The sequence below is a fragment of the Carlito syrichta genome, unplaced genomic scaffold, assembly GCF_000164805.1.
Source record: "Carlito syrichta isolate Samal-C Ts95f unplaced genomic scaffold, Tarsius_syrichta-2.0.1 Scaffold309173, whole genome shotgun sequence".
NCBI classification, from domain to species: Eukaryota; Metazoa; Chordata; class Mammalia; order Primates; family Tarsiidae; genus Carlito; species Carlito syrichta.
In genome coordinates, this window is record NW_007253269.1 from 87,235 (window position 1) to 102,053 (window position 14,819).

The following is a 14,819-nucleotide window of genomic DNA, read 5'->3' on the forward strand; positions in this document are numbered from 1 at the left end:
GCACCCTGCCCTCCCCGCCTCAGGCCTGCGGGTCCACAGAGAGTGCCCTCCGCGAGCCAGAAGGGACCTGGGGCTTACACCCGTGGCCTCGCATCCAGGGACTGAGGGGCTCCCGTGGTCCCCACTCGCTAAGTCCCATTGTCTGAGGGAGCCGCCGGCCTGGCGGGGCTGGGCTGCCCTGGACCGAAGGCAGTAGGTTCGGGAGGTGGGGCGCCCTGAGCATGACCAGGTGCCTGCCGAAAGGGTCGTCAGCCGCACCCTGGGCTGTCTGGACCCACGACTGGTCACTGCTCTGGAGGGAGGGGCCGGACTGGCTGGAGGCTGGGAAAGCCAGGTGGAGGGCCAGTCTGTTGGAGAAAAGGCTGGTTGGGTCTGGGAGGTTGGGCGGCCTTGGAGGCGGCGGCCTGGTTAGCGGTGGCCCTTGGAGAGGCTGGGTCAGCAAGTTTTGGTGGAGGCCGTTGGGGTCCACCCGGGCCTGGGAAGGTCAGAGCCAGGATGGCCCTGACATGTGTGGCTCGGGTAGGGCCAAGGGCACCTTGCTCTGGGCAAAATGTCACCTGGGGACGGAACCAGGACTGGGGCCTGGGGCCTGGTGGAAAGGTGGCAGACACAGGCTGCTGCCTCCACTCTGGGTGGGAGGCAGGCAGTGCGGGCTGGGTCTTGTGCTGGCTCTGTTCTGGCTTGCTTGGTGACCTTGAATGAGTTACCAAAACCTTTGGCCTTTGGTTTCCCTTCCGTCCGACCTTGGCCCAGCTTTGCTGTTTTCCTGCCCTGGGGGGGCCATGCCAGGGGCCAGAGCCAAGAGCCCAGCCTTGGGATGCCGAGTGACACCCCACCAGCCACGCCCACTCCTGGTGTTGGGTGTCAGGCCTGTGTGGACTTGAAGGACCCCCTTTTCTCAAGATGGCCTGGCTGCCCCAGCATCCCAGCAGCAAAACCCTTGGGTGAGTCCTGGCTGGTGGCCAAGGGCTCTGACGCTGCTGAGGGGAGATAGGGCAGCCTGGCAACAGGGCCGCCCTCTTCTTCAGCGTCACCTCTTGCCCTGGCTCTACTCTGCAGACAAGAAAGCTGAGGTGTCGATGTCCTTGTCGCCAGCGAGCATAGTAGAGCAGGACCTCCGGGCAAACATCTGCAGCCCGGAGCTGGCCCTGTATGCTGCCCCTCCCTTCCTCTTGGAAGGAACCTGGCCTGGGCTTTGTGCGCGCACACCAGGTGGGGGTGGGGGGGTGGGGGTGCTTCATCAGATGCTGTAAACAGAGGTGTCCTTGGCCTTGGTCCAAGTGAAAGAGGGATGTTACAGAGACATTAAGAATCAGACCTGTGAGCGTCTGGAGCATGCAGAAAAGAAAACAGCTAGATTCACAGCTGTGCAGTGTGATCTCACCTGTGATAAAATGCAAGCCAGGAAGAGACCAGGAGGGCAAAGACCCCAGCAGCATGGTGTGGTGCAACTTTAGCTGGGTTTCTTCCATCTTCCTGAGCCACTGAGTCCTTTCTGACCCACACTCTGTGTGTGTGGCCCCTCCCCAACCCGCAGAGGTTTACTGAGCACCTGTGGCCTCCTCACAGTGAAGCCTTGCCAAGAGGCATTGGGGGAGGCACCATGGGACCCAGAGAAGGGCCACAGGGCAGGACAGGAGCTCTCAGTCCATGGGACGACTGCCACCATGGAGAGGATTCGGCCAGAGGCTGCTGCTGGCCCTCCCAGAGCCGTCCTGGGCACTTGCTGAGCTCCATGGTCGCCGCTCCTGCCCGCCACTGCCCTTCTGGGGGTGCTCTGACTCGGCCTCCACTGAACACTTCATCTCTGTTCTCCAGAAACTTGGCTTTGTGCAGTGGCTCTGGCTTCCCTTCTCTCAGGCCACAGGAGTGGGGCGGGACTGGGGGAGAACCCTGCTGAAACCCCGACCTCAAGCGTAGGGAGCAAAAGTAGGAAGGAGAAGGATGAGCCAGAGGAGCGAGACCCCTGCTTTCGGCAGATGTGAGACACTGTGGGCCCGTTTTGCGGTGACAGCGAAGGGATGATGCCTGTCTCACCAGGTGTGTCTGTCAGGAGGTCGTGGGAAGGGGCTGGTGCCACCTGGTGGATTTCATCACTTACCTCTCCTACCAAGCCCAGCTGAACCACACTGAGTATGTGGAACAGAAGCAGCAAGGCAGTCTCTGAAAGGACATAGAAATACTCGTTGCACCTTTGCTGAAGTGTCCCTGAAACAAGCTGCCGGGAAGATTCCTTTATACCTGCCAGCACCCCTCTCCACAAAGCCGCCATCAACCTGTCTCTGCCCGCCAAAACTCCTGGAGATTCTCCCTGTCACAGTCCAGGCCACCTTTTCTCTCCTGCCTCCCTTGGCTGCCCCTCCTCTGAGCCCTTTTCTGCAGAAATCTACCTCCCCTGCCTGGCCTCTGCCTGGGAGCGGTGTCCAGGGAGCCTTGTGTCTTCTCTGTCTCCACAGATCTTTCTTGCGATGCGGCTGCTGCCACCATCCTGAGAGAGGACGGGCAGGAGTCCTGTGCCCTGACTCCGGGGCCCAGCCCGCTGGCCCTCAAGTTCCTGCCCAGCAAGCCGGGTGCCCGGCCCCAGCCCGAGGGTGCCAGCTGGGATGCGGGGCCGGGTGGGACCCCCTCAGCCTGGGCAGACCCAGCGGAGGGTGGCCCAAGCCCAGCACTCCTCCCCGAGGGCCTGCGCCCCCAGGCTCGGCCCCCCGAGGCTCCTCTCCCGGCCACCCTGGAGCCCCGGATTGTGATGGGCGAGGAGACGTGCCAGGCCCTTCCGTGGCCCAGGGCAGCCCGGCCGGTGCTCAGGGACCAGGAGGGTGGGCACGTAAGCCCGAGCCCACCCCCCGAGTTGTATTCTCAGGGCGAGCCTTCTGTGCCTTCCCCTCCCCCAGACCTTGACTCCTACTTCACGCCTCCCTCCAGCCCCCCCAAGACCACCTACGCCCTGGCCCCTGGCCGAGGGCCCCCCAGGGACGCCTGGGACCCGGAGGTTGAGCTGCTGGATGAGCTGCTGGACTCGCCCCCCGCCTCACCCTCGGGCTCCTACATCACGGCTGACGGGGACAGCTGGGCCTCGTCACCCTCCTGCTCGCTCGGCCTGCTGGCCCCAGCTGAAGGGCTGGACTTCCCCTCGGGCTGGGGCTTGTCTCCCCCGGGGTCCGTCGCAGATGAGCAAGAGCTGCGCCCCGCTGGGCCCCTGGGGGCCCCGTCCCCTGAGTCCAGCTTCTCTGCAGACAGCAGCTCCTCCTGGGGCCAGGAGGGCCACTTCTTTGACCTGGACTTCCTGGCCAATGACCCGATGATTCCTGCAGCCCTCCTGCCCTTCCGGGGCAGCCTCATCTTCCAGGTGGAGGCAGTGGAGGTGACGCCTCGGCCCCCAGAAGAGGAAGAGGAGGAGGAGGAGGCAGCCTCGGGCTCTGGCCCAGAGGGGGACCTGGCCGGGGAGAGTGAGGAGGACAGCACGTCGGCCTCCTTCCTGCAGTCGCTGTCCGACCTGTCCATCACGGAGGGCATGGACGAGGCCTTCGCCTTCCGGGACGACACCTCGGCGGCCTCCTCCGACTCGGACTCGGCCTCCTACGCGGGGGCAGACGACGAGAGGCTGTACAGCGGGGAGCCCCATGCCCAGCCCACGCTGCTTCAGGACAGCGTCCAGAAGACGGAGGAGCGTGCTGCTGGGGCCGCGGGGCCGCAGGTTCAGGTCTCGGAAGGAAGAGGAGAGGCTCCGCTCGCCCAAAGCCCGAACTCGACGGCGGACATAGCGGAGGAGGGCCCTGCTTCAGGCCAGGAGCCCGCTGCCACTGTGACCCCTCCCACTGTGCAGGCAGCCCCAGGCCCCCGGGTGGAGGCTGCTACCGACATGACCCCTCAGGCCGGGGAGAAGGAAGCTGGACAGGCGCCTGCGGCAGGGGCAGCGCCTCCGTCCTCCCCAGGGGGCACACTCCATGTTCTAGGCAAGGAGCCTGTCGCTGCAGAAATGCCTCCAACTCTGCAGGAGGAAGCAAGCCTCACGCTGCATCCAGACTCGCCTCAGAACTCAAAGGAAGAAGCAGGGCCACACCTCCCCTCAGGCCCGAAGCCTGTGGCTGCAGGCACCCCGGTGCCCCAGCAGGCTGAAGACAGTCTCGCTTTGCCCCAGGACCCTGCTATGACAGCGCCTCTGTCCCTGCAAGTCACAAGCCCCTCCCCAGGCCGGGAGCCCGTGGTGGCTGCGGCCCCCTCTCAGGCCCTGCAGACAGAAGAAGCAGGCTGCGCCCCAGGGACTGAGCCCGTGGCCTCCACGGCCCAGCAGGAAGTAGGTGTGGCCTTAGGACTGAGGCCAGCACCCGAGGAGAGGGATGTAGTGCTCCCTGGAGCCCCAGAGCCTCCCGCTTTGGACCAGGTTCAGCAGGATGACCAAGAGCCAGCAGTAGACGCTGGGACGCCTCGGGCTTCCCAGGAAGATGCAGGCCCCACCGTAGGCATGGAGGCTTCTGATCTTCCAGAGTCTGCCTCTGGTTCCAGGGAGGAAGGAGCCGCCGAGGGCCTTTCTGTGCCCAAGAGGGAAGCTTGTCTGGAAGCCCAAGGGCACACAGGTGATGGGACTGAGCCCCACTCACCCGCAAAGGAGGCGCTGGGGGCTGAGAACCAGAGGGGAGGAGGCCTGGAGCCACCAGCACAGGGACATGGACCCGGGTCAGCACCCCAAGGTGCAGGGGAGATTCCCCAGAGGCAACCTGCTTCCTGCCCCAGGGCTGGCCGGGCATCACCCCTGAGCCCAGCCAAGGAGGGAGGGGGCCCGAGCAGTGAGGTCATCCTGGGGCCCAGGCTTCCCACGACAGTCGCTGCAGAGGCCTGCCCGGGCTCCTGCCCTGGAGAGCCTGCACCACCCGCCCAGTGGCTGGATCCTGTGCTGAGCCTGGGCGGGGCTGAGCAGCTCCAGGTGGCACCCCGTGTGCTCGGCCCCTCCTTGCCACTGCCCCCAGAAAACCCTGCTCCGGCCCTGCCCAGCACACTCCAGGACAAGCCCCTGGGCCCTGACTCCTCTACCCCTGGTGTTCTTGCTGGGGCAGCCCCGCTCCTGCAGGAGTTCCCCGGCCTCTGCCTGTGCCAGGGTCCCTGGGAAGACCCCGTGCGGGACAAAGAGCCACAAGGCGCTCCGGGCCTCCCGCTGCCCCAGGCAGGAGCCCAGCCAGCCGCTGCCATCTCAGGAACCACGCAGCCGCCAGGGGCTGGGCAGCAGGTCGGCCTCTCGCCCCACTCGCCCCTCCTCAGCCCCAAGGCAGTCCCCAGGGATGCCAAAGACCTGGCCTTGCGGATCTCTCTCCCCTGCCAAGTGCCTCCTCACTCTGGCCCTCGAAGCCCAGCCGGCCCTCAAGGGCTCCCAGCCCCGGAGCAGCCAGAGGACGAGGACAGCCTGGAGGAAGGTGAGGACGAGCTGGGGGTGGGGCCCCACGGCTGGGCCGGCTGGACTCCTCCCCAGGTCTGGCACTGCTGGCCTGGGCTGGAGGCCTGCCACAGCGGCCGGTCCAGACCCCACGCCCCATTGTGGGGACCCGGCACTGCTTCCTCTGGCCCGAGCCGCCACCCTTCTCCAGACTCACCGTGGGCCCCAGGTCCTCCTCACGCCTCCCCTTCTCCAGACTCACCGCGGGCCCCGGGCTCCGGCCACCACTCAGACAGCCACGGGGAGTCGTCGGCCGAGCTGGACGAGCAGGACAGCTCGGCTCCTCAGACCGCGCAGTGCCCAGCCCAGGTGCTGGTCCAGGGGAGGGGGCGGGCCTCCGGGGGGGCTGCACTCCCCACCCCCGCATGCTCAGCCCCCGCCTTTCCCCAGGCCCTGACAAGCGGCAGCGAGGAGACCATCGCCAAAGCCAAGCAGAGTCGCAGCGAGAAAAAGGCCCGAAAGGTGGGCTGGTGGCGTCCCCTGGGGCCCCAGGACTGCAAACGGGAACGTCCTTACCAAGACCTCTCACACCCCAGGGCTAATGAAATGCCATCCCTCAGGGCCCTTTGGGTCAACACCAGTAACCTGCACCCTTCCCCTAAACACCTGAGGCCTTACAGACTGAGGCCGCTCCCTTCTGCACACTGGGAGAGACCCCCACCCCAGGCCAGAGGAAAGTGGCAGCGGAGCTTTGCCGTTTGGGGCACTGTGCTGCCTCTCTGACCCCTCTCTGCCCTCTGCCCACAGGCAATGTCAAAGCTGGGCTTGCGGCAGATTCAGGGAGTCACCAGGATCACCATCCAGAAGTCCAAGAACATCCTCTTTGTCATCGCCAAGCCTGATGTCTTCAAGAGCCCAGCCTCAGACACTTATGTGGTCTTTGGTGAGGCCAAGGTGTGTCCCTGCCTCTCAGACCATGGTGGAATGGGAGGGCAGGAGAGGGAGAGGGACAGTTTCTGCTGACACAGCTTTCACCCACTGCAGATTGAGGACTTGTCCCAGCAAGTGCATAAGGCTGCAGCCGAGAAGTTCAAGGTGCCCTCAGAGCCCTCGGTCCTTGTCCCCGAGTCAGCACCCAGGCCCCGGGCCAGGTTGGAGTGTGAGGAGGAGGAAGAGGAGGAGGAGGAGGTGAGGGCTGGGGGCTCCAGGACCCGAGTGGGAGGGGGCCAGGAGGGCACTGCCTCTGGCGGTGACCTCCAGCCACCTCCCTGCTCCCCCATCCCAGGTGGATGAGGCAGGGCTGGAGCTGCGTGACATCGAGCTGGTGATGGCCCAGGCCAACGTGTCCAGGGCCAAGGCCGTGCGGGCCCTGAGAGAGAACCACAGCGACATCGTCAACGCCATCATGGTGAGCAAGTGCTGGTCCCCTCCCTTCCCCCAGCTGTCCTCAAGGGCCTCAGGGAGGCCCTGCTGGGGGAGGGGGCACGTCCCTCAACATGGCCCTTTTGCACTTTTCTGCAGGAACTGACCATGTAGCCACTGACTGGAAGCTGGGTCCATCCTGCCCTCCCCCTAGCTCTGCTGCTCAATAAATCTGTGTCCACCATCACCCTCTGGTGTCTCCTCCCTGCCCTCTGGCCTCCCCCGTCCCCCGCGATGCCCCCCTCATCGCCCTCTGGTGCCCCCTCGTGGCCCCCTAGTGTCCCATCGCCCTCTGATGTTCTCTCACAACCCTCTGGCGTCCCCCATCGCCCTTAGGCGTCCCTCCATCATTCTCTGACGTTGCTTCATTGATGGCTGATGGCCCTCATCACTCTCGGGCATCCCCTCAGGCCCAGCCCGGCTGAGAGCAGCCCTCTGCTTCATGTCCTTCACTCTTTCTGCTGGCAAAGACCAGTGACCTGCGGCGTGGGGAACGTGCCGGTGCAGGGGCCTTGGAGCAGGAGGCATGTAGTCCTGGTGACACTTGACACAGAAGACCCACACAAGGCTGAATATGACATGGGTTGGGGCACTGCGATCCACTGGGGCACAGGGTGGGCTCTGACGGGGGCTGGAGCCCAGGAGACTCTGCAGTCTGTCCTCAGCCTCTCCTGATGCTTCCAGAGCAGGCCCATTTGCACGTAAACCTACAGGCAGCACCAATAATAAAGAGCCTCTCTGCCTTCTCTGGCCTGGCTAAGCCTGGGGTCCCATAAGTGAGGAGCTCTTGGACAATCCAGGACAGAAAGAAAATTCTGTAAAACACTGTCAAGCAAGGCAGAGTGGTTTACACCTGTAATCCCAGCACTTTGGGAGGCCGAAGTGGGAGGACGGCTTGAGCCTAGCAGTTTGAGAGCAGTCTGGGTAATATAGTGAGACCTCGTCTCTACAAAAAAATAAAAAATTAGCTGGGTGTGGTGGCATGCACCTGTAGTCCCAGCTACTTGGGAGGCTGAGGCAGGAGGATCTCTTGGCCCTAAGAGTTTAAGGCTGCAATGAGCCATAATGGTACCACTGCACTCCAGCCTGGGCAACAGAGTGAGACCCTAACTCAAAACAAAAGAACAGTATCCAGGCCTCTTTGTGTCCTGAAGCTGTGATAGCAAGGACCCTGTTCTGGAAGGCTCATGAGACACTCTGGATCCTGGATTGGCCTGGACACAACGAGCACGACCATGGAGCCTGGGGGCTCTGCCTCCGGTCCCAGGCTGGACCACAAGAGCTCTGAAGCCTGAGGTGCAATTCCTCTGCCCCCAAGGCATGCCCCCACCCCATCTCCTCATCCTGGGGGCTTTCTGGAGGTGGCCTCAGAGGCCTCAGCACTCTCCGGTGGAGGGAAATGACCCAGGACAACCTGACCCCAGCTCACCTCCTGCCCCACTCCCCACATCAAGGCAGGCTTGTGGGGGGCCCAAAGGGTACAAGCAAGACCAAGGGCAACAGGGCCTTTGAGGAAAAGCTCACTGGGGACAGGACAAGGGAAGAGGTGGGAAAGGAGCACGTTAGTGTCTCTGAAGACCTGGACCCTGGGTTCCAAGCTGATGAGGTCTCAAGGATGGGGCCTCTGGTCAGCATGGGAATGCAGGGTCTGCTCCTGAGGAAACCACCCACAAACGGGGGGGGAGGGGCACAGGGTGGGCTGAGCAAACCAGGGTCAACGTAGGATTCAGTGCACAAGACATAGACCAAGGTGTCCCGACCTGTCACACACTGCCCGCCACCCACGAGGCACCCCGGGACACTTGCTCCTATCCCATGTCCACAGTCAATACCCAAATCAGGTCCATCCTGTGGCGCGAGAGCCCACTGCCTCCTCGGCCTGAAACCTGAGACCACTGTGCCCAGCCCTAGACATTGCAGGGCAGATGTGGCCCCAGGGACAGAGGCCAGAATGGACATCCCTCCTGACACCTGTGACTTTCACCCAATTGGACCAGAAATATGCCTGGCAACCAGAGATTAAATTATTCACATTGTAGTAAACTTCTTTTTAAGGTCTCTGAGAGTTACAATAGGAACGTCATGTGCAAATCGACAGCTGTCCAAGGGCCTGGCTGGCAGGACCGGCCCTCCCTGCCAGCTCGGCCTGGCCTCCCCGAGCAGGGACATGAAGCAGGGCTTGACCGGGCCTTGGTGGATGAGGCAGTCTTCCACCCAGCACTGGGGCATGTGTCCCTTGGCAGCTCCCTGCTCCTTCACAGTAGAGGCCCTGGGCCACCTGGGGCCACTTGTGCCCGGAGCCCTCCCCGGCCCCAGCCAGTGGGAAGGGCTGACATGCAGGTCTGGGCGCCTCCTCCCAGGAAGGTCTAGGACAACCGTGCGCAAGGTGTGGGTGCTCCCCCACCCACTGCCCGTCACGCTGAGTCCTGGTCCATGCTGCAGCCCAGCGCCTCGATGTCACTGCTGATGTCCGAGATCATGCGGTCCCACTCGTCCCCCTCTGAGGGTGCTGACCGGTCGTCAGAGCTGCCAGCGGCCCTGTTCCCATTGGTGGTGGAGCTGGATGTGGTGCTCAGGGCCCGCCGGTGCCTGCCAAAGCTGTCCGTGATGATGCCACGGCCGTCCTTCACACCAATGGTCTCCAGGAAGTTCTCGAAGTGCTGGCTGTCCTTCTCGGGGATGAAGGGCCTCAGACCTGCAGACATGCAACACCTAACACGGCACCTCCGGGGGGCCCCACCCACTCAGCTCTGCTCCCTGGGCTTAGAGCTCCCTGAAAGGGCCACAGCTGCCTCTGGGTGCACAGCCTGGGGGACCTAATGCCAGGCTCACCACATCTAGCATCGTGGTTGAAAGCACACATCCTGGAGCCAGATGGCTTGGCTAAAAGCCTAACTCTAACAGGCACGACGGGCCCTGGACAGCTGACTGCCTCTGCCACACCCACCCCTCCTTGGCCTCAAGGCACGGGCGCAGGAGCCCTCAACCTCCTCCCATTCTCTATCAGTCCAAATCCCAGTTGTACAGATAGGAACACTGAAGCAGTCCTCAGAGACAGGTCTCATGCCAACGTCCACTGTTTCCCTGCTGCAGCCCAGCCCAGGATGACTGTCCCAACTGAGAAGGCCCCCTCCCACTCAGGAAGCCCAGTGTCTCCCTCAGAACCACTACTCCTTGCCGCAGGTGGGCAGGCAGAGCCCATGCCAGGAGGGGCTGCAGGTACCAGCACAGAAGCGATGGGTGCTGGTAACCACTGCTATATACAGAGGCTGCCCAGCCTCCAGGTCTCATCCTCCTATATAAGCAGAGGGCCTTGGTCAGGTGGCCCACACTTGCCGTGCTAGTATGAGGGTAACAAATCCACCTTCCTTGGTTTGTAAGGGGGCACAGGCGCCTTCAACTAGCCCAGGGAGGCTTCAACTAGTTACTGGCAACTTGCTGTGCTCTAAGTGTCAACAGAAGGGGAAACCACGGCTCAGTGACAGTCCCTGAGAGGTGTGGAGCTGATACCCAAATCTGCTGGGCAGACATTGAGGGGCCAAGTCCCAGTTGTCCAAGGCAAGCCAGACCACCCAGCCCTCCAGTCACTATGACCTCAAGTGCTGAGCTCTTTGGGAGTCTTGGCAAAGGCTAGCCCTTCCACTTTGGAATGGCATCTTCACCTCTCTACCCAGTAAACTCATATACACTCACCCAAACCCACCTCCCTTCCTGACTCCTCTCCAGCCTTCTTCCCTTGAGTCACAGAGTTTTGCTCACTCCCAGGCCTGCTCCTGGGGAACCCTCTGCTGCTTCCTGGCAGGGCCCAGCTGGCTCACCTCAAGGGCTCTCAGGAGAGTAAAGACCTGCTGGGGGCCTCCACCACCCCAGGACAAGTCCTCCCGGTTCCTGGCAGATCCTCCAACCTTGGGCCCTCATTCTGATAACCATCGCTGCTGTTGGAGCCCCACCCCACCCGCTCAGGGGTCCCAGGAGGGTTCAGCCTCCCCAGGTAGGCCCAGGACCCGATGAACTCTCGGGGTTCGCTCACCAAGCAGCAGGAACTTGCGGCTGTCCCCGTAGAGCTGCCGCAGGTTGATGCAGAACTCGTGGATGGAGGCCCCGTTGCGGTACTCATGCAGCAGCGCCGCAAACTGCTGGATCTCCTGGGACGAGAGCTTGGTGCGCAGCTGCGAGAGAGCAGAGCCAGGCACGGACTAGGCGCGGCAGGCCAGGATAGCAGCCTGGCCGCTCCTGCCATAGCCATGGCCCCAGGCAGAGCACCCACAGCGGGTACGGGGGGCATAGCCATGCATGCAGGTGCCTGCCACACACACACCAGCCACCTCTGGCTTCACAGCTGTGTGGGCTGTGGGGTCCTGACGCCCACAGTGTGCCCCTGTCCTGTAAGGACCGGCATGGGAGCCACCTGGAGGACAGAGAGGCACCTGGGCAGCTCTACTCTCCTGAGTCATTATACCAGCATCTCCTGGGAGTGTACAGAAGGGAGGGGAGTGCCTGGCAGGTCCACAGACTTGAGTCAGCAAGGCAGGAAGTCGCAACCTGGGGCTCAGAGCCAAGGCTGATGCCCGTGGGGCATAAACACATGCAGATCAGGAAGATGGTTTTCAAGGACAAAAGTTTAAAGGGGGTAGAAAGTGCCGCCCGTGACATTGCAGGAGGCATGGTTCCCACCCCTCCCCCAGAACCCGGGCACAGGCTGCGGTTCAGCCGTGATGGTCACAGCAGCCCCGACTCACGCTCTCCTAGACTGCCCTGGGAAAAGGCAGTGATGTCAGCAAACCCGACCCGTGTGCTCGGGCGCCCCACTCATGCTTGCCATGGCCCACCCCCACGATGCTCCTCCTCCCCTCCTCTCCCCACACCCTGTCCTCGGTATTCCCCGCCTCCAGCAGCCCAGCGCGCAGGCAGTGCCCAGTCTACCGTCAGCATGTAGTCCTGCAGCAGCTCGGTGGCGCTGGCACTCAGCTCGCTCTCGCTGACAGTCTTGCCACGGGACGATGCGTGTATGTCAAAGGACAAAGGTGACACACCACCTGCGTCCACGGAGTCAGGAAAGGAGCTGCAAAGGAACGTGCATGTGGGCAAGTGGCTTCTCTGATGCTTCCATCCCTCACACGTTTTGGGGAGTATCAGGTGTGTGTGGTCCCTGCCCTTGAACAGAGAAATGTAAGCAGAAGACGAGGATGGCGATAAGAGAGCTGGCCAGGCGGGCAGAGTGGTCAGCTCAGCCTGGTCCTGGGCTCCCCAAGGGTGTGGCTTTCAGCGGGGCTGTGTGAAGAAGGGGAGCGCAAGGGCAGCACTGCTGTTTGGGGGTGACGGACCTGGAGGGTGGCTCCGTGAACAGGCTGCCCAGGGAGGTGCCAGGAGCTGGAGGGGAGGGAGGGGAGGAAAGGAGGGCAAGCGTGCGCTGAGCTACCAGAGGCATGAGCAGTGACAGGGAAAGGGCTGGAAGGCCAGAGACCCAGCCGGTTTGGGCAGAGGGCACCTCCATCCAATGAGCCTATTACAAGGTCACTCTGGAGGCCACAGAAAGCCGGGCAGGACAGGGAAAAACCAGAGGGACGACAAGCGCCCTACAGCCTACCACCAGGGGGCAGCAGGGAAGACCACAGCCACTCGCCGTGGGGGCATAGTAGGTCTATGGTGCTGGCCCCGCATTTGATGCTGTCCCACCCCAGGGCTCGGGGACACATGTACTCACAAAGTGCTGGCTTCCACCTCATAGACCTCCTTAATGTCCACCTTTGTGGAAGAGTCATCTGCAAGGAAGATGTAGAAAACCAGGATGACTTTCAGGTCCACGGAGGGAGGCGTTCTGCGGCCAGCCCTACTGCTGCATTAAGAAGACAATGGCCAGCTGGGCTTGGTGGCTCAGCCTGTAATCCCGCGCCTTTAGGAGGCTGAGGTGAGTGGATTGCCTGAGCCCACGGGTTCAAGACCCGCCTGGGCAGCAAGACCTCTCTCTACAATAAATCAAAACATCAGCCGGGTGTGGTAGCGCGTGCCTGCGGTTCCGGCTACTCAGAAGGCTGAGGCGGAAGGATCACCGGAGCCCAGCAAGTCGAGGCTGCGGTGGCCAGGAGCGGTCACTGCACTCCAGTCTGAGCAACAGAGTGAGACTCCAACTCAAAAAAAAAGAAGACAATGGCCTTCAGGGACCCTGCAGTCCATCATCAAGCTGCCTGAGCCCTGCAATGTGCTGTGTCCCCCAGGGCAGGGCGCCTCTCCTGCGGATCCTACTGAATGAACATTGCATAGAGGTGGGGATGAGTCCACGGAGAATTCACCCATGGTCAAAGTCAACAAAAGTGGCCTTCAGGGATTCAACTACGTGGCAGACAGGGTCTCAGGGGCTTTGCCTGCTTTAACACAGGCATGTGTGACCCCATCCTCACTTGTGAGTCAGAAAGGCTATGCAACTTGGCCCAGGTCACACAACAGAAGCCACAGTCAGAACCAGGCAGTCTGACCTCCAGCCTGGACACAGTTGAAGCCCCCAGAATCCAAGACCGTCAGACCGGCACAGAGCAGCTACCTGGGCAACATTCAACAAATGGTGGGAGGGCTGTGTGACACACAAAGTGGTTCACTACTCCAAACCTGAGGAAAGGGACATTTCAACAGCAGTACAGGCAGCAAGTAAAAGCTTTATGAGCAAGCCAGGTGAGTCTTAGGGAAAGTAGAAGACTTTAAACGGGAGCAGAAGGATGGGCATGGCTGGAAAGGGGGACTTTTCTGACGGTGGGAACAAGGGTCAGTATGACGGGCAGAATAATGGCCCCAAAGATGGCCACATTCCAATCCCCAGAAGTGTGAATGAGTTACAAAAGACACAGCAAGGGGGTGAAGGTTGCGAATCAGCTGACCCTGAACTGGGGAGCTGGCCACGGGTTACGTGGGTAGGCACGATGTGACCACAAGGGTCCTGAAATGTGGAGGAGGCTGAGAGTCAGAGAAGATGTGACCACGGAAGGAGCCACATGGCTGGTCATGAAGATGGAAGAAGGGCTGTGAGCTGAGGCATGAGGCGCCGCTAGGTCTGGAGAGGCAGGGAAAGGGCTCCTTCCCTGGAGCCTCCAGGAAGAAACCAGCCTTTTGGACACACACTGGGCTCTAACCTGAGGAATCATAAGACAATGTATCTGTGCTGTTTAAGTCGCTAAATTTTGGTGATGTTACAGCAGCCGTAGAGAAAACTAATACAGCAAGCAAAGACCCAAGGCAAGCAGAGAATGCACATGCAAGCATACGTGTGTGTGTGTGTGTGTGTGTGTGTGTGTGTGTGTGTGTGTGTGTGTGTAATGTGTGTGACATGCGGATCCTACACGGAGGTCTGGGGAAAGGCTGGCAGAGGAAGAAGCCCACTTGAGCAGCCCCCAGTAGTGGTGTCACACTGTGTGCTTACTTTGTGAAAACTCATTCAACTGTACCCTTCTGATTTATATACTTTTCAGTAACAAAGAGAAAAGACATAATTGGGAATTTTAACGCACAAGGGCCAAACCAATGACACTAAAACTGAATGTCTAACTCCACCTCAATAAACCACCTGCTGCTCATGCAGTATGTTACCCTGGACAAACTGTTAACCTTCAAGCCACAACTTCCCCATCTCTAAAACAGGGGTAAAGATCACAGCTATCTCACTGGGTCATCAAAGACTAAATGAGACGGAGCACATACTTGAGCACTCAGTGACTCCCGCATCTGCAGGCGGTGTCCACACAGGGCTTCAACCTGAGAGGGGCTTCAGCACCAGCGGCAGGACAGGGAGGAGCACTGAGGACCAGCCCTCACCCCGGGTACAGAATTCTCCAAAGCTTGACTCTTTTACCTCTTGGCTGGCGTGTGAATTACTGGGGCGAGGGAAGGGCTGAGACTTAACTCCATAAAAAGAAAAAAATTGCAGGCAATAAGCCACACTGTGTCCGATATCTTCTTTTTTTTTTGAGTTGGAGTCTCACTCTGTCACCCAGACTGGAGTGCAGTGGCCCCTCCCGGCCACCGCAGCCTCGACCTGCTGGGCTCC

General features: G+C 61.3%; 2 protein-coding genes across 2 annotated transcripts in view; one reads left to right on the forward strand and one right to left on the reverse strand.

Annotated features, from left to right (window-relative positions):
• The first annotated feature begins 1,944 nt into the window (after positions 1-1,944).
• Positions 1,945-6,974, forward strand: NACAD (NAC alpha domain containing). The gene is made up of 8 exons (XM_021717011.1): positions 1,945-1,981; positions 2,457-5,405; positions 5,622-5,734; positions 5,816-5,887; positions 6,173-6,319; positions 6,410-6,553; positions 6,651-6,773; positions 6,887-6,974. Exons 1-8 carry the CDS (start codon positions 1,945-1,947, stop codon positions 6,899-6,901), a joined length of 3,600 nt encoding a protein of 1,199 aa, XP_021572686.1. The 3' UTR covers positions 6,902-6,974.
• A 1,815-nt stretch (positions 6,975-8,789) lies between these two features.
• The window catches only part of CCM2 (CCM2 scaffolding protein), a 46,010-nt gene continuing 39,980 nt past the window's right edge, over positions 8,790-14,819 (reverse strand). The window contains exons 7-10 of the mRNA XM_008066876.2: positions 12,492-12,549; positions 11,711-11,849; positions 10,818-10,956; positions 8,790-9,482 (exon numbers count right to left, since the gene is read on the reverse strand). Of these exons, the coding sequence (XP_008065067.2) occupies positions 9,202-9,482; positions 10,818-10,956; positions 11,711-11,849; positions 12,492-12,549 (617 nt within the window). The 3' untranslated portion in view covers positions 8,790-9,201. The remainder of the gene's footprint in view (positions 9,483-10,817; positions 10,957-11,710; positions 11,850-12,491; positions 12,550-14,819) is intronic.

Coding starts and splice junctions, on each gene's coding strand:
- NACAD (XM_021717011.1), top strand. CDS start 1,945: ATGAGCCAGAGGAGCGAGACCCCTGCTTTCGGCAGAT. Junction 5,735..5,815: donor CCGCGCAGTGCCCAGCCCAG/GTGCTGGTCCAG, acceptor GCCTTTCCCCAG/GCCCTGACAAGCGGCAGCGA. Junction 6,554..6,650: donor AGGAAGAGGAGGAGGAGGAG/GTGAGGGCTGGG, acceptor CCCCCATCCCAG/GTGGATGAGGCAGGGCTGGA.